Source organism: Pelophylax lessonae (genome assembly GCF_965119305.1).
Source record: "Pelophylax lessonae genome assembly, chromosome: 9".
Classification (NCBI taxonomy): Eukaryota; Metazoa; Chordata; class Amphibia; order Anura; family Ranidae; genus Pelophylax; species Pelophylax lessonae.
The window spans coordinates 239,679,508-239,706,844 of NC_138776.1; the positions used below are offsets into that span (position 1 = coordinate 239,679,508).

Here is a 27,337-nt window from a genome sequence, read left to right on the forward strand (position 1 = left end):
GTGTAAAAAAATAAGACGAAATAAATAGGGGGAAAAAAAATTAAAGCGCCCGTCCCCGTTAGCTCGCGCGCAAAAGCGAACGCATATGTAAACAGTGTTCAAACCACACATGTGAGGTCTTTTTGACCCCAGATCTCACATTAAAGACCTGTCATGCTTATTTCTATTACAATGGATGTTTATATTCCTTGCAATAGGAATAAAAATTATCAAAATTAAAAAAAAAAAAAAAGTGTAAAAATAATAAATGAAATAAATAGGAAAAATAAAGTGCTCCGCCCCCTTAGCTCGCGCGCAGAAGCGAACGCATACGCAAGTCCCGCCCACATATGTAAACGGTGTTCAAACCACACATGTGAGATATCGCCGCGATCGTTAGAGCAAGAGCAATAATTCGAGCCCTAGACCTCCTCTGTAACTCTAAGCTGGTAACCTGTAGAAATGTTTAAATTGTCGCCTATGGGGATTTCTAAGTACCAACATTTGTCGCCATTCCACGAGCGTGTATAATTTTGAAGCATGACATGTTGGGTATCTATTTACTCGGCGTGACATTATCTTTCACATTATAGAAAAAAATTGGGCTAACTTTACTGTTTTCTTATTTTTTTTAATTAAACAAAGTTATTTTTTCCCCCATAAAATTGCGTTTGTAAGACCGCTGTGCATATACGGTGTGATAAAAAAAATAATGCAACAATCTCTATTTTATTCTCTATGGTCCCTGCTAAAAAATATATATAATGTTTGGGGGTTCCAAGTAATTTTATAGCAAAAAAAAAATGATTTTAACTTGTAAACAACAAGTGTCAGAAAAAGGACCGGTTCGGAAGTGGTTAAAAGAGAATATATATATATATATATATATATATATATATATATATATATATATATATATATATATATATGAGAATACATGTATAAAGTGAAATCGTATAACTCTGCTCCATGGATCGTCTCATTGGTAAATCTCTGAGATTATACAATCAGATTGTAATGTGTATGGCAGCTTTATACAAAGTTTCCATACAAAGTGACTGACAGTATAAAGCTGTGATCTGGCTCATCACAAGTGAAAAAAAAAAATATATATACTACTATTATACAAGTCATCCATATCAACGCCATTTATAAATCTAAGTTCTATTTTTTATTTACGATCACGTGACCCACCCGGCTCCCGTCATCCAATAGCAATTGGGAAAACTTTATGCAGACAGCCAGGCCAGCCAATAACCTCTACATACCTTTTCATCCAATCAGCTCTCAGCTTGCTTGTGGCCAACAGAGTGCCAGTAGTAAGGCGTGGTCCAAACCAGCCAATGGCGACTTCGAAACGTAAATTCGTAGCCCGCCTCCACGCCTGAATGACGTCTGCTTTGGCCAATCACAGCTCCGCCAGCTTTTACGGTCGCCAGCAAGCAGCAAGGTCAGCGGTAGCTGTCAGGTAAGCACGGGGATATTTCTGAAGGGACTGGTTTCTAACCCGAGTGGGAGATAGGGGAGAAGAGGGTAGCTCAGTGCCGCTCAATGCAACGTTGACTCTCGTCCTTGACTTGTCTTAGCCGCTTTACCGGCTGGAAGGGTAACCACGACAGATGTACCCCGTGGAACGCACAGATAGTGGGGTTTGCGCATGCTCCGTCGGTCACATGCTCCTACTGAGCATGCGTGGAAGGCTTTGTTAACCATCGCGCATGCGCAACAGCTTAGTTCATGTCCTACTTCACCCTATTCAAACATAGTGATTGGTGTCATGTCACTGTGTGCCAGCCCAGTGTTCTATGAGTACTGACCATGTACTCTGCTATGGGGGAGGGGGGTCCTTTCTTGTACTCTTATCACACATATACAGACCCCCCAGCTGCCTTTGCTTGCTGTATATTATTGTTTTGCACACTCTTGATTGAAATTGACCGCCGATCAGCCATAACATTATGACCGCTGACCGGTGAAATGAATAACACTGATTATTTCATTACCATGGGATATATCCGGCAGCAAGTGAACATGTCGTCCCTGAAGTTATGTTTAACTAAAAGCGGTAACCCTGAGCCACACTCTGGATTACTCCAGAATCACACTCCACCTTCCCTGTGATCCCCCGCCGCCCCCCCGCCGTCCTCCAGCGATCCCCCCCCCCCCCCCCGTCATTCTCCTGCCGTCTTCCCGCGGTCCTCCAGCTACCCCCCCCACCGTCCTCCAGCCACCCCCCCCCCCCCGCTGTCCTCCAGCGATCCTCCAGCCACCCCCCCCCCCCGCTGTCCTCCAGCCACCCCTCCAGCGATCCTCCAGCCACCCCCCCCCCCCCCCCCCGCTGTCCTCCAGCGATCCTCCTGTCGTCCTCCAGCCCCCCCCCCGCTGTCCTCCAGCGATCCTCCTCCCCCCCGTCATTCTCCTGCCGTCTTCCCGCCGTCCTCCAGCCACCCCCCCCCCCCCCCGCTGTCCTCCAGCGATCCTCCAGCCACCCCCCCGCTGTCCTCCAGCGATCCTCCTGTCGTCCTCCAGCCCCCCCCCCCCCCCCCGCTGTCCTCCAGCGATCCTCCTGCTGTCCTCCAGCGATCCTCCCCCCCCCGTCATTCTCCTGCCGTCCTCCAGCCACCCATGCCGTTTCTTCAGAGCCCTGTGCCGTGACCAGGTGGCTCCCGCATGCATGCGGCTCCGACCAGTCGCACAGCCGAAGTCCATGGACCCGGATTGAAGATTCACATCATGTGCTAGTATGTGATGCATTCTAGCACATTATGCCTTTACTTTGCAGGGCAGACTAAACAAAAAAAAAGTCAGCGGTTTACTTCCTCTTTAAAGCAGAAATAATGGACATCGAAGTTTGTTGTGTATGGGGCTGTGTCACCGCAGACCGGTCGGTGCCCATGCTGACCTGTGCCCACAGCCAGAAGGGCCTACGATGGTCACATGAACATCAGAACTGGAAGCAATGGAAGAAGGTGGCATGCTCTGATTTAAGTTTTCTTTTACATCATGTGGATGGCTGGGTGCATGTGCATCACTTACCTGTAGAAGAGAGGGCACCAGGATGCCTTATGAGAAGAAGCGGAGGCCGTGCGATGCTTTGGGCAATGGTCTGCTGGGAAACCTTGGCTCCTGCCATTCATGTGGATGTTACCGGACACATACCACCTACCTAAACATTGTTACTGACCAAGTACAGCCCTTCATGGAAACCGTATTCCCTGATGGCAGTGGCCTCTTTCAGCAGGATAATGGGAGCAATATATCACACAGAACTGGCAGGTAGTGTATGAGTCCGCACCCACTGACCGCTATAAGGTGGACCATAAGGGATCAATAATATGGGGGGGGGGGGATAAAAAGATATACAGTAAAATCTTGGTTTGAGAGTAACTTGGTCTAAGAGCGCTTTGCAAGACAAGCAAAATTTTCAAATAAATTTTGACTTGGTTTACAAGCGATGTCTTGATATACAAGTAGCCTCAAGTCACAGCTGAGTATAAAAGAGAAGAGAGGCGCCTCTCTAAGTGTAGCAATATGGTTACATTTAATGAAGGTACAACATTTAGCAACTCACATGGTTGATGATTGGAACAGGCACATCTAAGTATGCAGGCATCCAGGCTAAAGCTGTCCACATAGACCATCCTCTGCACCGCCATCTTCATCATCCCTTCCATGCTGCCCCACGCTTTTAGATCCCTTTACTGCAGGGTCGTCTTCCGGTAAGGATTACAGACTGGCAGCCGGCGGTGCAGAAGATAGTCCATGTGGACAGCTTTACCCCGGATGCCTGCATACTTAGATGTGCCTGTTTTATTCATCAACCATGTGAGTTGCTAAATGTTGTACCTTCATTAAATGGAACCATATTGCTACACTTAGAGGCGCCTTTCTTCTCTTTGATACTCTGTAGCTCCTGCTGGATTTTGCTTCTTATCCCCTTGTGGAAGTGGCTATTTGTGGATGGACATTTTATGGTTATATAACCTATCGCAATGCTAGAATCTTTTTATATAGACTATAAACTGAAGGATTTATGAATAAATGGTTGTGGAACGAATCATCCGAGTTTCCATTATTTCTTATGGGGAAATTCGCTTTGATATAAGAGTGCTTTGGATTACAAGCATGCTTCCGGAACGAATTATGCTCGCAATCCAAGGTTTTACTGTACTCAAAAACAAATTAGGTAAGAATTAGTCCATACATACAGTCCATAGTGGTAGGAATATGGGAGAAGTCCGCAGGATGGATGGATCCACAGGTGGATGAGGATAGCACACACAGTCACCGGCAGCTCCTCATCAAGAAATGGAACTCTCTCAGATAGAAAGAGGGTGCCTGGGTCAGTGTGATAGTAAAAACAAGTAATACTTTATTCAGATTACACTTACATAAAAGTATATTGCAAGCTGCACACAGGGTGGATGTGGATCACCAATCAAGCAGCCAGCCGTCACAAGGGATGAGAAGACCGCTGTGGGGATAAGCTCGGGCCTGACATATGGAGGTAAATAACTGGTGGTTTCTCCAGCATTCACACCCGCTCTCGCAGAGCTAGCAAGAGACCAAATCAAGATGAGGGCGGGCGGCAACGCGTTTCTGAGGTGCCACCTTCTTCAGGCAAACCTCTTCTCATCCCTTGTGACGGCTGGCTGCTTGATTGGTGATCCACATCCACCCTGTGTGCTGCTTGCAAGATACTTTAATGTAAGTGTATCTGAATAAAGTGTTACTTGTTTTTACTATCACACTGACCCAGGCGCCCTCTTTCTGCTGTTTTATCAGGATAATGTGGCCTGCCACACTGCAAAAATGGCTCAAGAGTGGTTTGAGGAACAACACAAGATCGGGGTGTTAGACTTGGCCTCCAAATTCTCCAGATCTCCATCCAATCGATCATTTGTGGGTTGTGCTGGAAAAACAAGTCTGATCCATGGAGGCCTCACCTCCCAACTTAAGGCCCGTACACACGTACCGATTGTCGGCCGATTTTCGGCTTGTTAGTATGATGCTTCCGACAGCCGACAGCACACTTTCGGCCGAACAGAATCTGTCGTGCAAGCATTAAAATTTGTGTATACCAGAACGGCCGATTGTTCGCCAGTCAATACAGAATTCGGCCGACAGACAACAGATTTGCAAGACTGGGCATGCTCAGAAAAGAAAAAAGACAAGGAAAGTTAACCATCACATGACATCACTTCTGCAGTCGGCTGTTGTTGGCCGACAAAATTCGTGTGCAGTCTTTTGCAGTTTTCAACAGACACGACAGCAACGGACAAAAGACGGCCGATCGTTCGGCCGACGATCGGTACCGTGTGTATGGGGCTTTACTTGTTTTTACTATCACACTGACCCAGGCGCCCTCTTTCTGCTGTTTTATCAGGATAATGTGGCCTGCCACACTGAAAAAATGGTTCAAGAGTGGTTTGAGGAACAACACAAGATCGGGGTGTTGGACTTGGCCTCCAAATTCTCCAGATCTCCATCCAATCGATCATTTGTGGGTTGTGCTGGAAAACAAGTCTGATCCATGGAGGCCTCACCTCGCAACTTACAGGGCTTCTTGGGTGGCCTGAAGCCTTCTTCACAAATGCAGTGGAAATGTTTTTTTTTTATGGGATTAAATTATAACTAAAAGGCAAAACTTCTTCTTTTTTAAGTTTTGGATAGAGTGGGGAGGGATTAGAATGCTTGTCATTTTTCATTGCTGTCTGTGCCCCCGTTAGAGAGATTTCCCCCTTCGATTTGTTCTGCTTACTATTATCATTGGAAGTAAGAAGAGTAATAGAGGGGAAATCTTCCAATGGGGACACTAGTTATGGTGACCTGGGGGTCCCCAAAGAGCTCCCTAAATTTGCAGGGATTTCCTCTCACTTCCTGTTTGGTTTTGGGACAGGAAGTGAAGGGAAATCTCTGCAATGGGACACAGATGGCAAAAAAAAAAAAAAAAAATCTGACTGGCATAATTCTCGTATAGTCTATCCAAAATGGAAAAAAAGTTTTTTTGCCTGTAGTTCCACTTGAAGGTTTTTTACCTTTAGTGCATTTTCTGCATTTGGGTAAAAAACCTTCTGTGTCCAGGATCATAATACCGTCCCTCTCCCCAAACCCCCCCCCCCCCCCCCTCCCTCCATATTTTAATGACCTGCTTTCAGGTTACACTCTCTGAAGTCAGACCCTGCCAGGCATCTAATATTTTCAGAAGGAGGCCCAAACTTTTTCTCTGGATGGAATCCCTTTAAATCTAAACTAATCAATTTAACTAACCGTTTCAAAAAAAACGGTTACGTTGCCGGCATGCTGGGAATGCTGTCACAGAATGCAAATTTTCACATTGGGATTTGCCTCAACCAAACCGTGAAACTATCAAATGACTGGAGTCCTAACTAATCCCTTGTGCAGCACTATGGCAGTTGCAGATCAAAGAGAGGCAGCTTCCTTGGCTGAATAGGAAAGGGGGGGTTTAGTTCCAGTTTAAAGCGGAGTTCCACCCAAAAGTGGAACTTCCGCTTTAGGGAGTCCTGACCCCCTGACATGCCACATTTGGCATGTCATTTTTTTTGGGGGGGGGAGTGGGTACCTAGTTTTGACAGGTACCCGCTCCCACTTCCGCTCGGATCGCCGCGGCGCCCTGAGCAGAAGTTCTCCTCTCCCCCTCCCTCCCTGCAATCTTCTGGGACATGTCAAAGGTACCAGAAGATTGCCGGCCAATCACGGCGCACAGCGCAACTCGCGCATGCGCAGTGGGTACCCGGCTGTGAAGCCGCAAACTATCACAGCCGGATGCCCACAGCAGTGATGCCGGCACCGAGGGAGAGGATCGAGGCTTCGGGCGGCCGCATCGCTGGACCGTTGGACAGGTGAGTGAATGGCTGGAACTCCGCTTTAAGCTTTTCTGTCTTTTGTGTGATTGTGTATCCTAGAATGCCACCTGTTGACTGCAACTGAGACATATGGAATATTTGTTTGCATCACAGCATACCCCCCTCTACATTACAGGAGTAACCACTTTCCCTGGTGCTAAAGCCACGCATGCCAGTGCTCTTCCCCCATCTGTCACAGACCCAGTGCACCTGGTGCTGATCTAGAGTATGAAATCAAACCATTACCAATAAGAGGCTGAATGCTTATCTTCCCTGCTGCTTGTGCTACTGTGTAGGAGGAATTATTTTGTAAAGTCCGCTGGCAAACCAATACTCCAGGATTTTTGATTTACTGGGTCTCCAGCAGCTCTCACTGATTGTCCCTGGTCAGCAGGAGGAACCCATCAGAGCACTGTGTGGGTACCAGGAGATCCACAGTTGGTTTCTCTGTAGACCTTTGGAGACATTTCTACTGAATTGAGTGACGTTTGAAGGCACAAGGAGAGGTGTCTGTTTAGAGGTGGCTGCTTTGTTTCATACTTTAGACCAGTGATGGCGAACCTTGGCAACCCAGATGTTTTGGAACCACATTTCCCATGATGCTCAACTACACCTCGGAGTGCATAAGCATTACGGGAAATGGTGAACCTTGGCACCCCAGATGTTTTGGAACTACATTGCACTCTGAGGTGTAGTTGAGCATCATGGGAAATGTAGTTCCAAAACATCTGGGGTGCCAAGGTTCGCCATCACTGCTTTAGACCGTTGACTGGGTCACTTTAAAGCGGAGTTCCACCCAAAAGTGGAACTTCCGCTTTAGGGAGTCCTGACCCCCTGACATGCCACATTTGGCATGTCATTTTTTTGGGGGGGGGAGCGGGTACCTAGTTTTGACAGGTACCCGCTCCCACTTCCGCTCGGATCGCCGTGGCGCCCTGAGCGGAAGTTCTCCTCTCCCCCTCCCTCCCTGCAATCTTCTGGGACATGTCAAAGGTCCCAGAAGATTGCCGGCCAATCACGGCGCGCAGCGCAACTCGCGCATGCGCAATGGGTACCCGGCTGTGAAGCCGCAAACTATCACAGCCGGGTGCCCACAGCAGCGATGCCGAGGGAGAGGATCGAGGCTTCGGGCGGCCGCATCGCTGGACTGTTGGACAGGTGAGTGAATGGCTGGAACTCCGCTTTTATTCAGTATCTGCTTTTTATAGCCACCCAGCTGATTCCATACTTTGGGTGCTGTAAGACAGACATTGACTTTATTTACACTGAGAAGTGTTTTGCTGGTTTATTGAATTAATGCACTTTTATTCTTCACTGTTATTGCAGACACCGTCAGCATGCTGGGCGCTCGTCTCATATACAACGCTGCCAGGCGAACAGGTAAACTGTTTTTCTGTCTCATTAGTTTAATCAGGGTCATGTGGATCCACAGATCGGGCAAGTTCCTGCCCATCTCTTTATGTTGAAGTTATTTTTATCTGTTTTTTTTTTTTTCCCATTTTTTGCACATTTGTGCAAAAAATTGGGAAAATGTCTTACAAATACATGTTTTAATACTGAGTCACTAGGATATTTCTGAAGAACCCCACAGAAAATGTTTTCTTGTCTTTTTGGACAGAGCCCTTGCAGATTGAAGTGAGAAGTGTCCCCAAACTGCCACTTAAAGCGGTTGTATCCCGCTTTTTGACACTTTTACCTACAGGTAAGCCTATAATAAGGCTTACCTGTAGGTACAAATAATATCTCCTAAACCGGCATGGTTTAGGAGATATTTACAGTGCATGCAGCCGCTCTCGCGAGCGGCGCATGCGCTCTGAAGGTCCAGGGGGACCTTCAATTAATTTGCCGGGAGCTTGCCGGAAAATCACTCCCGCGCATGCTCCGGCCAATCATCGCGCCGGAGCCGTCTCTTCCGGCCAATCACCGCGCCGGAGCCACCGAACCTGGAAGAGACGGCGATGGATCATGGCAGCGCCCGCAGCGATGTCCGGGGGTCCGTGTCGGGGCTTCGTTCTAAGGTAAGTTACACATAATGGGCTAGTATGCGATGCATACTAGCCCATTATGCCTTTGTCTTGCAGGTGTTTTTTTTTTTTTTCCCAAGGGTTTACAACCGCTTTAAAAGGGGAAAAAATTATACTCACCTAGGTGGATGCTGTATCAGTCCAAGGCTGCTTCTTTCCCCTGCCACCTCTAAGACCGAAGACTGAGCATTCAAAGACAGCTGAATGCTCAGTTCTCAGTCTCAGTGAGCAGAGAGCCGGTGACTGTCAGTCCCCGGCTCTCTGCTCTGCCCCACCAGTGCTCACTGAAGCACCAGGCTGTGTAGGGGGCGGGAGCGGCTGGCTCAGGCTCTCAGCAAGAAAGTGGGAGACGGAGCCAGCTGCTGGTCCAGGCATCTTAGTAGATCCTGACATTAAAGCTGGATTGAGCCAGAGCCTTGACCAGGTGAGTGACGTTAGCAGACAGTGGACTTTAGCATGCTGTTGGCTGAAAATGGGTCACAGGAGTGCAGAATGAAGTGCATTCCTCTGATCCCTAGGAGAAGTACAGCCAAAAGAGCTCTGGCCCTTTTTCTCCTTTTTTAATTGTTTAGTGTTTCCGGTATACTGAAGATCTTGGCCCAGAGCTGCTCAGAAGTGAGTATTTCTGGGTTCAACCAATGCAGGAAAGATGGTGAATGGGAGGTCATTGATCTCCCAGCACTCTCTATTCTAGACAGCCCAGTAGTGGTCCTGGACTCACGGCTTTACAGACACCTGAAGCAACTTCTACTGCACTTAGGAAAAACATCTGATTTCTTTTAAAACAAGCTTGTCTTAACTCTTTGGTTGCTCTGGTGTATATACTACACATCCTTAAAAATCAAAGGGTTAATATGAAAGGAGTCAGGTTCTTTCTCTCTCCAATTAGCCAAATGATTTGCTGCTAATGGGCAAGGTATCTGTTCATACACAGCCACTCTGCCTGAACTTCAGTGCCCCAACATCCTCCAGAAAACACCATTTGTGATCGGTACACAATTTTAGAGTAAAAGGCCCGTTTTCAGCATCCTAAATAAAGCCAGCCATAGAGAGATGGATAGATAGATCGAACCTCAACCAGTTCAGCAGGAACTGGTCGAGATTTGATCCATCCATGTGCAGGCTGGTTGTACTGAAGTCAGTCTATCGATCGACTTCAGTACAACCTACCCCTTTTTTATTTTAATGCAACCGCTGCCGGCGGCAATGGCCACCCACAGCGATTGTTGTGTTCTGCCGGCAAGGAAAGCTCCTTGCTAGCAGAACACAATAGCACTACGGGAAGGATTCCCTCATCAGCACTGACTCTGACTCTGGCCTGCCTAAGACTATAAAAATAAGTTGTCTTGTTTCATTAGGTGCAAAGCTACACCCAGCAAACACAGAATGTTCTACTTTTCCGTCAGGCTTATCAGAGTGGTTTACAGAATGAGTCCTGAGTGCGTGTGACTGTATATCTTGCATGTAAATTTTGCTTTTCTTTTTACAAGTAATTTTTTTTTCCTCTCGTTCTCTTTGCAGGTCCGCCATGCTCTCAGACACTGGTCCGACCTTTCAGTCTGGCTCCTCAGATGCACTCATTTAGTAAGTGAAAGATTAGCTGATGAAAGTGCCACACTGATATGCTGAAAGGGTTGGCTCATTCTTCGATGAAGACTGCTGGATTGATTTTACAGCTGGCTTTTTGCATTACTCCGGACTTCATGGGAGGGATTGCTGCACTTGAGTTAGATTTCTTGATATTTTTATAATCCGATAGACGCAGGAGGCACAGGACACGCCAGGGCTTCCAGGAACCTCAGGATCTCATTTTTATGCCCCATTACTCTTGCATTTAAATAGTCTCCCACCTCTTGATGGATGGCTATAGACCAGGGGTCTTCAAACTATGGCCCTTTAGTTGTTCAGGAACTACAATTCCTATCATGCCTAGTCATGTCTGTGAATGTCAGAGTTGTACAATGCCTCATGGGATGTGTAGTTCCGCAACAGCTGGAGGGCCGTAGTTTGAGGATCCCTGCTATAGACTATATGATACATTGGTTTCTGAAGTTTGGTTTCTTAGTCACCTTTTCTCTTCCAGCCTACTAATTGTATAATAAAGGAGCAGCTGCACATTGATCACAGCTTTTTCCCATCCTGTACACATTTGTCTTACCAGGATAGGCTGACCGTACCGCACAAACCAACAAATTCCTGGCTCTGCCCTTCTCTCGTTCTGAGCTTTGCTGTACATGGGGCTACAGGAACTTTACAGAAGGACCGTTGTAGGTGCCAATGCTAGTATTTGAGCCTACATTAGATGATTGTTAATAAACCCAAAAGTGGTTCTAAAGGCTCAAGGTTTTTTACCTTCATGTGTGTTGCAGCCCCCCCCCCCCCCCCAATACTTACGTGAGCCAATGAAGAAAAAGAGGGGGCAGGGCCGAGCCTCAGCTCTGTGAGTAAAAGGACATGCAGAACAGCGGCTTGGGAGCGAGTCTGTCTGGGTGCCCTCAGTGTAAGGGGCTCCCTCTGGTGTCACTTGGCAGAAGAAAAGGGCCAGGAGTGCCGGCGGGGGGGACCCAAGAAGCAGAGGATCTGGCCTGCTCTGTGCAAAACTGCTGCATGGAGCAGTTAAAGTGGAGTTCCACCCTATTTTTATACTTACCTCCATCTTCTCGCTCCGGGTCACCTGAAAAAGAAATGGATAATCGCATTTTTTTTTTTTTTTTACTTACCTCGTAGCGAAGAAAATATACTTACCTTACTTCCTTCTTCCTCCTTCCTCGGCCGCGGCCCGTCGTCACTTCCTGGCTCTGCAATGATTCCTGGGAGCTGGACGTCATAGCTCCCAGGAATCATTGCGCCTGCACCGGCCCCGACGTCAGTTCCGGGTCGCGCGCGTCATCCCCTTCTAAACAGCTTCTGGGCATGCCCAGAAGCTGTGGAGGGGTGACGCGCGCGACCCGGAAGTGACGTCGGGGCCGGCGCAGAGCATCGTGGGACCACAGAAGGCGGAAGAAGACGCCGAAGAGGACGCGCTGGCTTCAAGCTGCCCACATCTGAGATGGCAGCGCTGGACAAGACGTTTGCAAGGTAAGTATTTCGTCTTGCAGGTAAGTGCAACCCGGGACAGATCAGAGGCTAGCCATTGTGGAATGCACTAGCCCTGACTGTCCCGGGGGTATTAAAAAAAAAAAAAAAAAAAACAAATCCAGGGTGGAACTCCGCTTTAAGTGTAACATGTTTGTTATTAAAAAAAAAAACATTGCCTTTAATATCACTTGAAGTAAAGGGTTTATTTTACGTATTTACCTGGAAGCCTGTTTTAAGGTTGGACTCCAGAAGAACACAAAGCTGTTATGTATTCTTTTAAAATATTAACATATATTTTGCATACAAGTGTAAGCATCTAACCCTATTTTGAACCCAGTTTAGTCTTCTGACTTCACCTACACAGCAGTATTTAGACTTGAAAAGGGAGCAGCACTGGGCGCTAAGTGTGCAGAGAGAACGAGAAGGCAGCTAGACCAGTCCGACTATGTCTGCACTCCCATGCTCTACCGGTCGAGAGTCTTGACATCATCAAGACCAGAGCAGGGGCCATAGCCCTGCTCTTTATTTGAGGACACCGAGGCACAGTCCACTGCTGAATTGTAGGGGAGCGCTGCCTGCTGGGAAAATGGAGAGTCATTTGCCAGCCATTGTATTTTCATAGGCCATTTCCACCAACCACCGACTTTTACGAATGGTAGAAATTGTGTTTTTTACAAACTTTCCCTGAAAATTCAGAAAACCCTGTTGGGACCCATGAAATTGGTATTCCAGAAGGGGTTTCTGCCCCCTCTCCATCCCCTATTAGAGGAGGGGATCCAGAGGAAAATTATATACAGTTTTGCAACTTTACATCGTCAGTCATGATTTTGAACAAACCAAGATTGTTTGAGTTTGTAAATCACCTTCTACATGTATGATTTTATTTTTTATTCTTTTCTATTTAGAGCTTGTAAATGCCAGGGAGGAGTTAACTGATATGAGGTCTGTGACCGACAAAGCCGCTCAAACCTTGCTGTGGACAGAGCTTTTCAGAGGTGAGATGCTAATGCTGAACCTGAGGTTTATTAACTGAAAAAGTTTTAAGAGAAAGTAAAGTCAAAGGCATAAATTGTACCTATGGGTAAGCCTTATTATAGGCTTACCTATAGGTACTGTAAATATCTCCTAATTGTGTATTTTTTAGGAGATATTTACATTACATGCAGCCGATGACATCATCAGCGCATGCGCTCTGAACTAATGGGCACCCATGCCGTTCCTTCAGATACCTGTGTCGTGAATGACGCTCCCCTGCGCATGCACGGCAGTGACGTCATCGTGGCTCCAGCCTGTTACACAGCCAGAGTCCGCTGACCCAGATGGAAGACCTGGTGAAGATGGACGCTGTCTCCAGTGATTGCATCGCTGGGGGGGCATTGTTTTCAGGTAAGTTTCACATAATGTGCTAGTATGTGATGCATACTAGCACATTATGCCTTTGACTTACAGGTCCGGGGGAAGAAAAAAAAAAAACACAGCGGTTTACAACAAACTTATATACTTCTACCTGACAGTGGGAAGCACCGAGACACTAAAAGAATGACTTTTCCGCCATGCAAGGGGCCATCGTTTTTTCCTTTGACATAGTTGTGTTTTAGACACTGCAGTCTAAAAGAGATTTCTTGCAGCTTAATGCAGAGTTCCACTGGCTTTTGCGTTTATTAAAAGTCTGCAGCTACAAAAAGTGTAACTGCTGACACACTCACCTGTCCCACGATCCAGACATGCGGCCGGTGGGAGCCTCGGTTCTCTCCGTCTTCTCCCCGTGGCGCCGGCATCTCTAGTGTGGGCACCCGGCTGTGACAGCTTGCGGCTTCACAGCCGGGTGTGCACTGCGCATGCACGAGTCGCACTGCATGTCCTGAATGGACGGGCAATCTTCTGGGACCTCTGATGTGTCCCAGAAGATTGCAGGCAGGGAGGGGGAGAGGAGAACTTCCGCCCGAACCACCTAGGTGGCCTGAGCGGACCCCCCCCCCCTCCAAAAAAAAAAACAAAATGACATGCCAAATGTGGCATGTCAGGGGGTCAGGACCACTTTTGATTTGAACTCTGCTTTAATGGGCTAACCACTTCAATACCAGACACTTTTACCCCCTTCCTGCCCAGGCCAGTTTGCAGCTTTCAGCGCTGTTACACTTTAAATGACAATTGCGTGGTCATGCAAAACTGTACCCAAACTAAATAAATTGTACCTAAAAAATATATATATATATTTTTTTGTAACGCACAGCAATATAATGTTGCCATAGTAACATTGTACTACTGGGGAAGTGATCAATCACTTACGTCTCCATGGAAGCATCAGAGGCCAGAACTGAGGTTTTCTTATGGATTTGTTTTTCTGCCCTGTTTGACCATTTAGATGTAAGCAAAAATACCTTTATAGTGGAGCATGTTGCTCAAAGCCATTCTCCTAATTAACAGTGCTGCTGCTTAGTGATTGGCTGCATGGGTGCCAATTTTATTGCATCGGAATAGCAATATAGTCCACTGTAAGCTCCAGGTCATGAATTGGAGCTCATTTTATCTCTTGTTAGTTTCAAGCAGCTGGTGGGGCCACCATAAAGCCTCATGCGCAAGGACATAACTGGGCATAAAACTAGCATAAAAAACATGTTTTCCCACAGTGGGCAAACTGTAGATGGGGAGTACAGCTAGCTATAGAAATATGTCCCTGTACTTATATAAACATTGATGTACCTATGCATCAGCATTTTAGCTGTGAATGCACTTACAACATGTGATTTTTGTTTTTTATGCTAGGTACAGATACATTTTATTTTATGAAAGACTATAATTTTATACCAAAAAAAAAAAAAAAAAATATATATAATTTTTTATTAGTGGGTACGGAAAGTATTCAGACCCCCTTAAATTTTTCACTCTTTGTTATATTGCAGCCATTTGCTAAAATCATTTAAGTTCATTCTTCTTCCTCATGAATGTACACATAGCACCCCATACTGACAGAAAAACACAGAATTGTTGACATTGTTGCAGATTTATTAAAAAAGAAAAACTGAAATATCACATGGTCCTAAGTATTCAGACCCTTTGCTCAGTATTTAGTAGAAGCCCCCTTTTGATCGAATACAGCCAGGAGTCTTTTTGGGAAAGATGCAACAAGTCTTTCACACCTGGATTTGGGGATCCTCTGCCATTCCTCCTTGCAGATCCTCTCCAGTTCTGTCAGGTTGGATGGTAAACGTTGGTGGACAGCCATTTTTAGGTCTCTCCAGAGATGCTCAATTGGGTTTAAGTCAGGGCTCTGGCTGGGCCATTCAAGAACAGTCACGGAGTTGTTGTGAAGCCACTCCTTCGTTATTTTAGCTGTGTGCTTAGGGTCATTGTCTTGTTGGAAGGTAAACCTTCGGCCCAGTCTGAGGTCCAGAGCACTCTGGAGAAGGTTTTTGTCCAGGATATCCCTGTACTTGGCCGCATTCATCTTTCCCTCGATTGCAACCAGTCGTCCTGTCCCTGCAGCTGAAAAACACCCCCACAGCATGATGCTGCCACCACCATGCTTCACTGTTGGGACTGTATTGGACAGGTGATGAGCAGTGCCTGGTTTTCTCCACACATACTGCTTAGAATTAAGGCCAAAAAGTTCTATTTTGGTCTCATCAGACCAGAGAATCTTATTTCTCACCATCTTGGAGTCCTTCAGGTGTTTTTTAGCAAACTCCATGCGGGCTTTCATGTGTCTTACACTGAGGAGAGGCTTCCGTCGGGCCACTCTGCCATAAAGCCCCGACTGGTGGAGGGCTGCAGTGATGGTTGACTTTCTACAACTTTCTCCCATCTCCTGACTGCATCTCTGGAGCTCAGCCACAGTGATCTTTGGGTTCTTCTTTACCTCTCTCACCAAGGCTCTTCTCCCCCGATAGCTCAGTTTGGCCGGACGGCCAGCTCTAGGAAGGGTTCTGGTCGTCCCAAACGTCTTCCATTTGAGGATTATGGAGGCCACTGTGCTCTTAGGAACCTTAAGTGCAGCAGAAATCTTTTTGTAAGCTTGGCCAGATCTGTGCCTTGCCACAATTCTGTCTCTGAGCTCTCCAGGCAGTTCCTTTGACCTCATGATTCTCATTTGCTCTGACATGCATTGTGATCTGGAAGGTCTTATATAGACAGGTGTGTGGCTTTCCTAATCAAGTCCAATCAGTATAATCCAACACAGCTGGACTCAAATGAAGGTGTAGAACCATCTCAAGGATGATCAGAAGAAATGGAAAGCACCTGAGTTAAATATATGAGTGTCACAGCAAAGGGTCTGAATACTTAGGACCATGTGATATTTCAGTTTTTCTTTTTTAATAAATCTGCAACAATGTCAACAATTCTGTGTTTTTCTGTCAGTATGGGGTGCTATGTGTACATTCATGAGGAAGAAGAATGAACTTAAATGATTTTAGCAAATGGCTGCAATATAACAAAGAGTGAAAAATTTAAGGGGGTCTGAATACTTTCCGTACCCACTGTGTGTGTATGTGGTGTGTGTGTGTGTGTGTGTGTGTGTGTGTGTGTGTGTGTATGTATGTGTGTGTGTATGTATGTATATATATATATATATATTAGTAAATTTAGTATAGTACCTTTTATTAATTTAGGTCTAACCGTATGGGTTTTATTTTTTTTTTTCCTTGCATAGGAAAATCCCAGATTCATTTAATTCTGTAGTGGTTATAAGCATTATTTTGGTTTACTTTTTTTTTTCAGGCTTGGGAATGACCCTTAGTTACTTGTTCCGGGAGCCCGCCACTATAAATTACCCATTTGAGAAAGGTCCATTGAGTCCACGGTTCCGTGGGGAGCATGCACTTCGCAGGTATCCATCAGGAGAGGAGCGCTGTATCGCCTGCAAGCTTTGTGAAGCTGTTTGCCCTGCCCAGGTATGTAAAGTGGCAAAAAAAAAAAATTGACAAGTGGAAGATCTAGATTCTAGAACATTGTCTAATGTACACCTATATAGACTTATCCACCTGGGTCAGAGGATTTCTCTCCCTTTTTATAGGGGTTTCTGTGGTGTAGTTAACGTAAAAGAACGCCTGTTCTCTAATCTGCCGAAACCATGTTTTCATATTTAAACCACCAATGCGCTTGGATGTTAAAAGTGCTCTGGATTGCAGTTTGCTCTACACATTTTACACTAGGTTTGTACAGTGTACACTCTACGTCTCACTGGTTTTGAAAAGTCTGCACTGAGATGTGCAGCATGGACTTGTTAAATCCAGTGCTACTGTAGTGCGCACTGCACGCACACTGTGTACACCGCACATTTAAATTGCACAAATCCAGTGCACACTGCACACCATACTATGCCTTCCCAGTCTGCAGTTCACGTTGCACCAGGCAAATCCAGTGTGCACTTTGTGTTGCACCACACAAATCCAGTTCGCACTACACCTATCAAGAAATCTTATTGTTTCAGATTTACCTTCACAACTAGTAGTTTACCTTTCCACTGCACAATGGCTCATGCAGAGGAGGCCTTAAAGGGTTATTGAAGACCGCATTTACACAAAATAACATGTTGTGCTAACTTGCTCTGTGCAATGGTATTGCACAGAATGGCCCCTAACCTCCTTTTCTGGGGTCCTTTGTCAGCGATCTTGGCTCCTCCTTTTCTCTGTGTGCCCCCCATAGCATGCAGCTTGCTATGGGGGCACACAGTGCGTGCTTGCAGCTTGCTATGGGGGGGCACACAGTGCGTGCTTGCAGCTTGCTATGGGGGGGCACACAGTGCGTGCTTGCAGCTTGCTATGGGGGGGCACACAGTGCGTGCTTGCAGCTTGCTATGGGGGGGCACACAGTGCGTGCTTGCAGCTTGCTATATGGGGGCACACAGTGCGTGCTTGCAGCTTGCTATATGGGGGCACACAGTGCGTGCTTGCAGCTTGCTATGGGGGGGCACACAGTGCGTGCTTGCAGCTTGCTATGGGGGGGCACACAGTGCGTGCTTGCAGCTTGCTATGGGGGCACACAGTGTGTGCTTGCTCCAGGGAGGTGTCTTTATGGAGCCGATACACACACACACACACACACACACACACACACACACACACACACACACACACACACACCGGGGCTTGGCCCCACCCCTCACTTCCTCCCCACAGCATTTAAAGTGATTGTAAAGTTTCGCTTGTTTTAAAAAAAAAAAAAAAAAAAAAATGTTCTACTTGCCTTCTCTGTGCAGTTGGTTTTGCACAGTGCAGTCCAGATCCTCCTCTTCTCAGGTCCCTCGTTGCTGCTTCTGGCCTCTTCCTCCTGTCGAGTGCCCCCACAGCAAGCTGCTTGCTATGGGGGGCACCATTCAGCTCTGCCCCCTCTCTTTCCTGATTTGACTAACTGACTTTGACAGCTGCAGGAGCCAATGGCGCCGCTGCTGTGTCTCAGCCAATCAGGAGAGAGAGTCCCGGAGTGCCAAGGGACTCGTGGACTTCGTTGGACTGAAAAGAACCTCAAGTAAGTATTAGGGGGTGCAGGGGAGGCTGCTACACCCAGACTTTTCTATCCTAATGCATTTATTGCATTAAGAATAAAAACATTCTGACTTTACGGCTCCTGCTGCTGCCCTAGCCCTTGTGTGATGAGAGGGAGAGAAGAGATACAGCCGATCACAGTTGAGGGAATTATTTAGGCAGGAGGGGGGAGAAAGCTGTTAAATGTTTTTTACCTTAATGCAGGCAATGCATTAGGGTAAAAAACATTTTGACATTAGAAGCACTTCTTCTATGTCCTTAACCCATGTAAAAATGATTTAAGTAGACCGATTAGTTGTAAAGTTATAAATTGTCCAAAGTATATGGGCTCAGCTAAACTGGTCTGGGCTTCTAGGCTTTAAAGACCTCTAGTTACAGAAGGGTTAAACAGTCTATATCTGTCCTAATAATAAAAGTAAATCTGAATGTGTGCAAACATTTTAGTGAGCAGAAAAGGTGTATTTCTACTGGTGTTACTGCAGTAACAAAGCACACCTGGTCAGATGTCTTGAGGTTTACTAATTCTATGGCTTTTTTTTTTTTTTTTTTTCCCCCCAGGCCATCACAATTGAGGCTGAACCTCGTGCAGATGGGAGCCGCAGGACCACAAGATATGACATCGACATGACTAAGTGCATCTACTGTGGGTTTTGCCAGGAAGCCTGTCCCGTGGATGCCATTGTGGAGGTAAAACATGCCGTGGTGGCCCTGAGCAGTAAAGAGGTTTACTGCTGATCAGCATTTATAGGAAAGAGGAATAGATGCAGGCGGTCATAGAGGAGGGCACAGCCTGTGTTGAGGCTGGCTGCTTTGTATTGAAGGAGTATGCTCATTTTTGAGTTGTGTAGTACAGCTGTTAGAACAGGTTAATTGAATATCTCTAAGTGAGGAGATCCCTGCTACTAAATTAATGGTGGGGGGTCACTATTTAAAAATGCAAGTTAAAATATTCTTTAAAGTGGTTGTAAAAGTGTGTTTTTTTTTTTTTTTTTTTTTTTTTTTTCTTTCTTTCTTTCTCTCTTAACCTTAGTGCATTCTACTTCCCCCGCAGCCTTCAGTCAGATAGTCGCCTGCACGTAGTTAAATACATTACCAAATTAAAAGTGATTGTAAAGTTGTGTGTGTGTGTATATGGTGTGTTTTTTTTTTTTTTTTTTTTTTTTTTATTAATAATCTGTTATACTTGCCTTCCCTGTGCAGTGGTTTTGCACAGAGTGGCCCGGATCCTCCTGTCGGGTCCCTTTCTGGCTTTCCTGGCCCCTCCCTCTTGAGTGCTTGCTGTGGGGGCACCCAAGCCGAGTCACAGCACCCTGTGTCCATTCAGATGCGGAGTCGTGACCCGGTGTAACGTTAAAAAAACCATACCCCGTGGAGAAACCATACCCTCGTCACTTCCGGGCTGAAACAGCTGAGCAGCGCAGCAGTGCGCATGCTCAGAGCCCCGGATACGTGATTGAACATTAAAGAATTAGACAAGTGCGCATGCTCGGTGGGCATGAAATTCTCACGGCACTGTGTCTAATGTAAAACTTGCGGCGCTTACATTAAAACAGCTCATCTGAAACGTAAATCATCTCCGCTCTTCGCCCTGTCACTGCCCTCATCTCCGGTAATAAATATAAAAGCGGTGACGGGTGTATGAGATGTAAATGTGACGGCGATCGCGGCTCCGTGATCCGCTTTTATATTTATTACTGGAGATGAGGGCAGTGACAGGGCGAAGAGCGGAGATGATTTACGTTTCAGATGAGCTGTTTTAATGTAAGCGCCGCAAGTTTAACTACCGTGAGAAATCCATACCCTCCGTAGCGGAACCGGAAGTGACGAGGGTATGGTTTTCTCACGGGTATGGATTTTTCACGGAACACCGGCCCCGCCCCCATTCTCTCCTGATTGGCTGAATGATTTTGATTTATAGCAGCGGGAGCCAATCGTGCCGCACTGCTGTCTCAGCCAATGAGAAGGGGATTTCCAGGCAGCTTAGATTTGCAAGACTGGGCATGCTCAGAAAAGAAAAAACACACGGAAAGTTAACCATCACATGACATCACTTCTGCAGTCGGCTGTAGTCGGCGGACAAAATTCATATGCAGTCTTTTGCACTTTTCAACAGACACGACAGCCCGGGGACAAAAGACGGCCGATCGTTCGGCCGACGATCGGTACGTGTGTACGGGGCTTAAGTAATGGCGGCCTGAAGAGGGCTGCTGCACACAGGTTTTTTTTTTTTTTTTTTATGTAATGCATAGAATGTATTAAGATAAAAAAAACCTTCTGCCTTTACAATCCCTTGAAGCCAAACTCCAGCTCACATTTTTATAATCAGTTACAGCAAACAGTTTTTTTTTTTTTCCCCTTTTTGGGATAAAGGTTTTGCATCAGTAAATAAAAGCTGATAATTTTGATCACGCCTGCCAGCGTTAATCCTCCATGTAAACATACATTCTGCTGGAGAGCTTGTGCTTTTGAAAAACAGACTAACTGTCCAGATCACCTGAGGAAAATAGAAGAAAACCCAAAAAAAACACAAACTGCAGCCAAAACATTTAAGAATTGGTAAGCTGCAATAGAAAAAATGTTTGCTTTTGGGTTTAAAACTGCTTTAAGATGCGTAGTGTTTTTGTTTGGCCACTAGATGGCACCTCTGTATTGTCAGTAGAGCATTGAGGGCAGGGAAGGAAAATGTAAAAGTTATACCTTGTTACTGAGTGAATGTTTTAGAGCATGGGTGTCCAACCTGCGGCCCTTCAGCTGTTGCAGAACTACAAATCCCATCATGCCTCTATCTTTGGGAGTCATGCTTGCAACTGTTAGCCTTGCAATGCCTCATGGGACTTGTAGTTCCGCAATAGATGGAGGACCACAGGTTGGACACCCATGTTTTAGAGGCAATCTTTGCAGAAAACTTCTTTATTTGGGTTGCTACTCTTAATGGCTAAAACTGTAGAACAGTTTAAAGCAGAGCGCTGGTTTACCAGCCCACTATCCCTGGTAGAGTTTCCTGCAAAACTGGAGTGAGTTTCAATGAGGAGTATAAATGTTCTTCTATATTAAACCTGTATTGGGAAAAACATGAAGGGCCATCATTGCCTGACAAAATACTGCAGCTCGTGCCATATTCTGCTACTATTCACCACATACTAGTACATTATGACAAACTGACCTTTTTAAATGGAGCCCTTATCCTCTGCACAGCTTGGTCAAGAACACACCCCTGGCTTTCTGATTGGTCAGCAGTATGCTTCATTGACAGAACAAGTGATTGCAGCAGAGCCTGATTGGGTATTAGCATTGCGCTCTCCCTGCTTGAGTGTTGCTGTGCTAGAGCTTACAGGGGGCTGATAAATTCATGTACTTACAAGTGATATTTAAAAAATGCTTTAATAAAATCTGTTTTTCTTTTATATTAGTGGTGTTGATATATCAAAATATCAAAGTTGCGCTGTATAATGTAAATCATTGACTCATTAATGATAGTAAATGTCCAATTTATGAAGAATTATAAACATAATGTAAAGTTCATAAACATGTGTTGATGAAAAACACCAGTGAGGATGTCCAAACAGGTAAAGAAGCTGCAAAGCAGCTGTGCAGCTATAGAATTCTTCTGTGAAAAGAGCCTTCACAATAAGTGATTCCTCCACTGAGCTAAATAGCCTCTTACCAGAAAAATCTGACCTGCAATGCTTGTGGTATCACCCAACCGGGCCTCTAGGATAGGGAACGTCATGTGATGGTGAACCTTGACACCCCAGATATTTTGGAACTACATTTCCCATTATGCTCATGCACTCTGCAGTGTGGGTGAGCATCATGGGAAATGTAGTTCCAAAACATCTGGGGTGCCAAGGTTCTCCATCACTGATCTAGAGCAGTGGTCCTCAACCCTGGCCTACAGGGCCCACTAACAGGCCAGATTTTCAAGATAACTGAAATACATCCCAGGTGATATCATTTGCTGCTCAGTGATTGCAATATTCTAGTCTGCATCTCCACAAGGTAATACCTAAAATCTGGCCTGTTAGTGGGCCCTGTAGGCCAGGGTTGAGGACCACTGATCTAGAGGGTTGTTAAACGCTGCATAAACCTCCACGTCCACCTTTACTTACTACAGTCAACATCACTCCCCATGTTAGAGATAAGGAACCTCCATAGTGTAAAACTAGTCCAATCTCTCTTGTTTCCATAAAAGCTGACACATTGCTGAGACACAGGTCTTCCTTCATGGGGAGTGATGTTGACTGTAGTAAGTGAAGGTGGACGTGGAGCTTTATGCGGTGTTTATTAACCCTCTGGATCCATACATTGCATGACGTTTCCCTATCCTAGAGGCCCCGGTTGAGTGATACCATAAGCGTTGATGACTTTGCAGTAGGGATCGACTGATAATCGGCAAAGCCAATATATCGAGGGACGATATGCACTTTCCCAAGGTGGCCGATATTACTGATATTTCGGAAAGTGCTGTACCGGAGTGATGCCTGCAGCTAGAGCCATCACCCCGATACCGGCGTCCATAGCTAACGGTCTGCTGTCTTGTAATGACAACCGATGCGGCTGAGAAGCCGCTTGGCTGTCATTACAAGGAGTGGGAGGGGACGACCCCCCCCCTCCCCTCCCACCGCCTTCCGGGCAACCAGCCTGCACGGCCGCCGAAGACCCGATCAAAGCTGAATTCAGCTCTGATCAGTTCTCCATGCAAGAACCCGTAAGTGATGTCATGACATCACTTCCGGGTACTCGGCGCCAGATTAAAAAAAATGACCACATTCAAAACAGCCGAACTTGGCGTTTTGAATGCTTTTTAATTTCCCGGAGAGGGGTTTTGGGTCTTTTAGACCCCCAGATCCCTCCACAAGAGTACCTGTAAAGTAAAAAAAAAAAAAAAAAATTTCTTTAAATGTATGAAAATGACCAAATTTTCAATGACCAAAATATCGGTATCGGCAATGAAAAAACGATATCGGTCGATCACTTCTTTGCAGGTCATATTTTTCTAGTAACAGGCTATTTAGCTTGGTCATGTTTATGAGCTTTTTCACATTATGTTTAAAATTCTTCATAATTTGGACATTTTACTATTATTGATGAGTCAATGATTTATATTATACAGTGCAGTTTTTTTGATTTGTTACTGTGTTTGTCTTGCACTTTAGTTGCTGCTTTCTTTATTTGGTGTAAATGAGGATTTTCTTCCTTAGTTTAATTTTGATAAATGCCTGGAGTTCAACTTTCACAAGAATATCCTGATATTTAATTTGAGTCTTAAGCTGGATACACACTATACAACTTTTGTTGTTAGATTTACTTTAGCTTTACCTTCAACTATGTAGTGCAAGGGCCGGCCTGATTGCATACAAATTGAGAGTGTTTAGATTTGACCTTATATTATATGGTTTTGGTAAATCTAAAGGAAAAAATCGAAAGACAATTGTATGGTGTGTATGGCCCATTAGTTCTAAAAGACAGCCAGCAGTGGGACGTAATTCACTTTTCTCTGTTTCTTACAGGGTCCCAACTTTGAGTTCAGTACAGAGACACACGAGGAACTCCTGTACAACAAAGAGAAGCTCCTAAACAACGGTGACAAGTGGGAAGCTGAGATTGGCGCAAACATCCAGGCCGACTTTCTCTACCGCTGAGTCCTTAACCGCCTCGAACGTTCAAAACCAACTTTTATGAACACAGATTGCAAACCCAATAAAAATCCGCCCTACAGTTTGGTCATCATGCAGAGCGCTTATTAACATGTCCACTCCATGCCAGGAGAAGCCCAGGCTAATGACTGGGGCCCTGCAATGAAACTGTCTTATTCATAGCAGTGAGGTGTACAGAGTGCTGTGTCCTATTAGTCCTTCCTCCTTGTCCAAGGGGAGTCCGATGTGAGGAACCACCAATCCTAATGCCACTTAAAGGTTCATGCTTCATTTTTCGTGTCTGAGTGTATGATTTCTGTGGTCGGAGCTGTAGCCTGTGGAGTCATCTAACGAGGCCCTGTCACTTTTGAAATGGTCATTATTTAGCTAATTTATAAAAATTCTTAGTATATGTTGTAAAAAATAGATCTATTTAGAGCTACCTCTTTTCTTGGATGCGGTTGGTGGTGAATTCATTCACATACGCTTTTATCGCGGTATGACACCTAATTTTACATTGTAGGATGAGTCAACTTTGTAAACCATATAGCTCAGGGATCCTCCAAATACGGCCCTCCAGCTGTTGCAGAACTACAGATCCTATGAGGTATTGTAAAACTCTGACATTCACAGATGTGTCTAGGCATGATGGGAATTGTAGTTCCTGAACAACTGGAGGGCCATAGTTTGAAGACCCCTGATATAGCTCATTTTGTTTCATTTATGTTTATAAAAGCGTGATTTTCATTTTTTTGAAGCCAGAGCTTAAGTTTTAGTGCTAAATACAGCGTTTAGAAGAATGAAATTGTTCCCCTGCCAAAAGATTTGTAATTTTGCTCAGCTCGTTGTGTAATCCACATACATTTGGCACACTGCACAGCCCGCCCAACTCCAGACTACATTTTATTTATCAAAAATGTCCCCCAGCCTGTGTTTAAAAAAAATAAAATAAAAAGCAGCTTAGGGTCCGATACTCACCTTCAATCCAGAGCTGTCACAGTACCTTTTTTACGCCATAAGGTGTTCTTAGTCTTCTAGTTTGAATGACACCCAGTGTAGTTCAATCTGGAAGTCTTTTGGATGTAGGACTGACGCTATTACCTCATCACCGCTCGCTGGATTAAAGGACGAAGGATGGCTTAACATGAGGGTGAGGAGGACCATTTGATGTCACAGGACTGGAATGAAGATTTAGCAAAATGTGTATGTATGTGTGTGTGTGTGTATATATATATATATATATATATATATATATATATAGATATATCAATCTAGTCAAAGGGGATTTCTGCACATAAAATCTTTATTGGATAAATCCAGTCAGACATACATAACTGGATTTGATTGGATTTATTCAATAAAGATTTTACGTGCAGCAATCCCCTTTGACTTTTTTCTTTATTTATATATATATATATATATGGCCTGTGGGATGGCCTGATTGCTATGCGCTAATTGATAGCTGAGTGGTGCTCACCCTTATTGATTATATTTATATATATATATATATATATATATATATATATATATATATATATAAACAAAGCATACCGAGGGACCCTATGGAAAAAAAGAGGCAGCCCAGGTGCTAAATGTGAAGCTCGGAGTTGGGCTTTTCATTTACCATTTTCTAAGCTTTGCAGCGTCCAATGTTACCTAGATGCTGATTGGACTGGGGGTGAGCATTACTGTACTGTTAACCCATTGTCCAATAGGCAGGCAGATGAAATGAGAAGAAGTGGTGAAACCTGATAAACTATATAATGTGTTGATCACAGGGCTGGCTGAACAGAATTGCATATATTTATTTAAACCATGTAATTAGCTGTTTCCTGGAGTGCCAGAATAAAATAAAAAAAATACCTAGTTGCCTAATGCGTGCAGACACTGCATTGTGTGTTGGTTTCACAGTAAGCAATGTATGCTTCAGGAACGCTGAGCCAGAGTTGCATGGTTATATATATATATATGTATGAAGTTTGTTATTTTGATGCATCAAATCTACTAGAACAGTGGTTTGGGCTTTCAGCGTGTTCTCGTTTTCTTTGATTGGTGTTCTCTGGCCTCTAGGATTCTGGGAGGAAAGCTTTTGGCGGCTCCAGCAATAACACTGCATATCTGTGCCTCTGCTGTCATAATATATTTCATAATAAAAATCTGATTTTGTTTGAATGTAAACTGTATATTTTGTGCATTTTGGCCTTAAGGGTTTTACCTGTACAACATCGGTGACAGTCCCCTGCTGGAATCCATTCTCTTTATAACCATTGAAAGCACACCATTTACTTTTATTTGTCTTTATTAAAGTCAATCTTTGGCCCTACTTTTTTTTTTTTTGTAAATTCTTTTATTTAATCATGTGATCTGACAAAATATATTTGCCTTAATTACATATATAATTGAGTATAAGCCAACCCGAATATAAGCCGAGGCACCTATTTTACCACAAAAAACTGGGAAAACGTATTGACTCGAGTAGAAGCCTAGGGTGGGAAATGCAGCGGCTACTGGACCACCACGAGACCCAAAACTGGGGCTGCAGGCATGGTGCAGGGGCTGCGGACATGGTGCAGGAGATGTAGGCCTGTGGGCATTGTACAGGAGATGGTTTAGGTATGGCACAGGAGATGCAGTGCTGCAGGCATGGTACAGGAGATTCTTCTGTACCATGCCTGCAGCACTGCATCTCAAATGCAGGGGCTGCGGAAGTGTCTCACCTTTCGGTGAGGTGCCTTACATTTAAAAATGGTGCTGCCGGCGCCAACACGTCACCGCGCATGCGCCGTCTGCCCGGGAATAGCCGAACGTGTACAGGCCTTCCCAAGCGGTAGCGACGCATGCACACTGAACGGAGAAAAGGTAAGTGAGACCGTGACTCGAGTATAAGATGAGGGGGGCTTTTTCAGCATAAAAAAATGTGCTGAAAAAGTTGGCTTATACTCGAGTAGATATGGTATAGTCTCCACTCATTTCTCCAGCTAAACATTTTTTGTTAGGGTAGCGGAGTGTAAAGCTGGCCTATACGTGGATAGTCGTCTTTTTGATCAGCCAGTAGGCTGATTAAAAAAAAAAAACTGAATGGATTTCTACATCCACATATTCGATTTGGATGAAGGACTTCCCTCTCCGCTTCACTTTCATATACTGACAGTGAGACTCCTCAGCTTACACTGATTAGCACTGCAGTAGCTACACATGCTGATTGAATGCAAATCTTCAAACAGTCCTGTTTGAGAGGATTCGATCACTAGGTTGACTCCTCTAAAACG

General features: G+C 45.1%; 1 protein-coding gene across 1 annotated transcript; it reads left to right on the plus strand.

Moving 5' to 3' along the window:
- Window positions 1-1,343: 1,343 nt before the first annotated feature.
- Window positions 1,344-24,358, plus strand: NDUFS8 (NADH:ubiquinone oxidoreductase core subunit S8). Its single transcript, XM_082267583.1, has 7 exons — window positions 1,344-1,447; window positions 8,172-8,225; window positions 10,391-10,453; window positions 12,853-12,942; window positions 16,667-16,839; window positions 18,991-19,119; window positions 23,943-24,358. The coding sequence occupies exons 2-7, from the start codon at window positions 8,183-8,185 to the stop codon at window positions 24,072-24,074; spliced, it is 630 nt and encodes a 209-aa protein (XP_082123709.1). The 5' UTR covers window positions 1,344-1,447; window positions 8,172-8,182; the 3' UTR covers window positions 24,075-24,358.
- The last annotated feature ends 2,979 nt before the right edge of the window (window positions 24,359-27,337 follow it).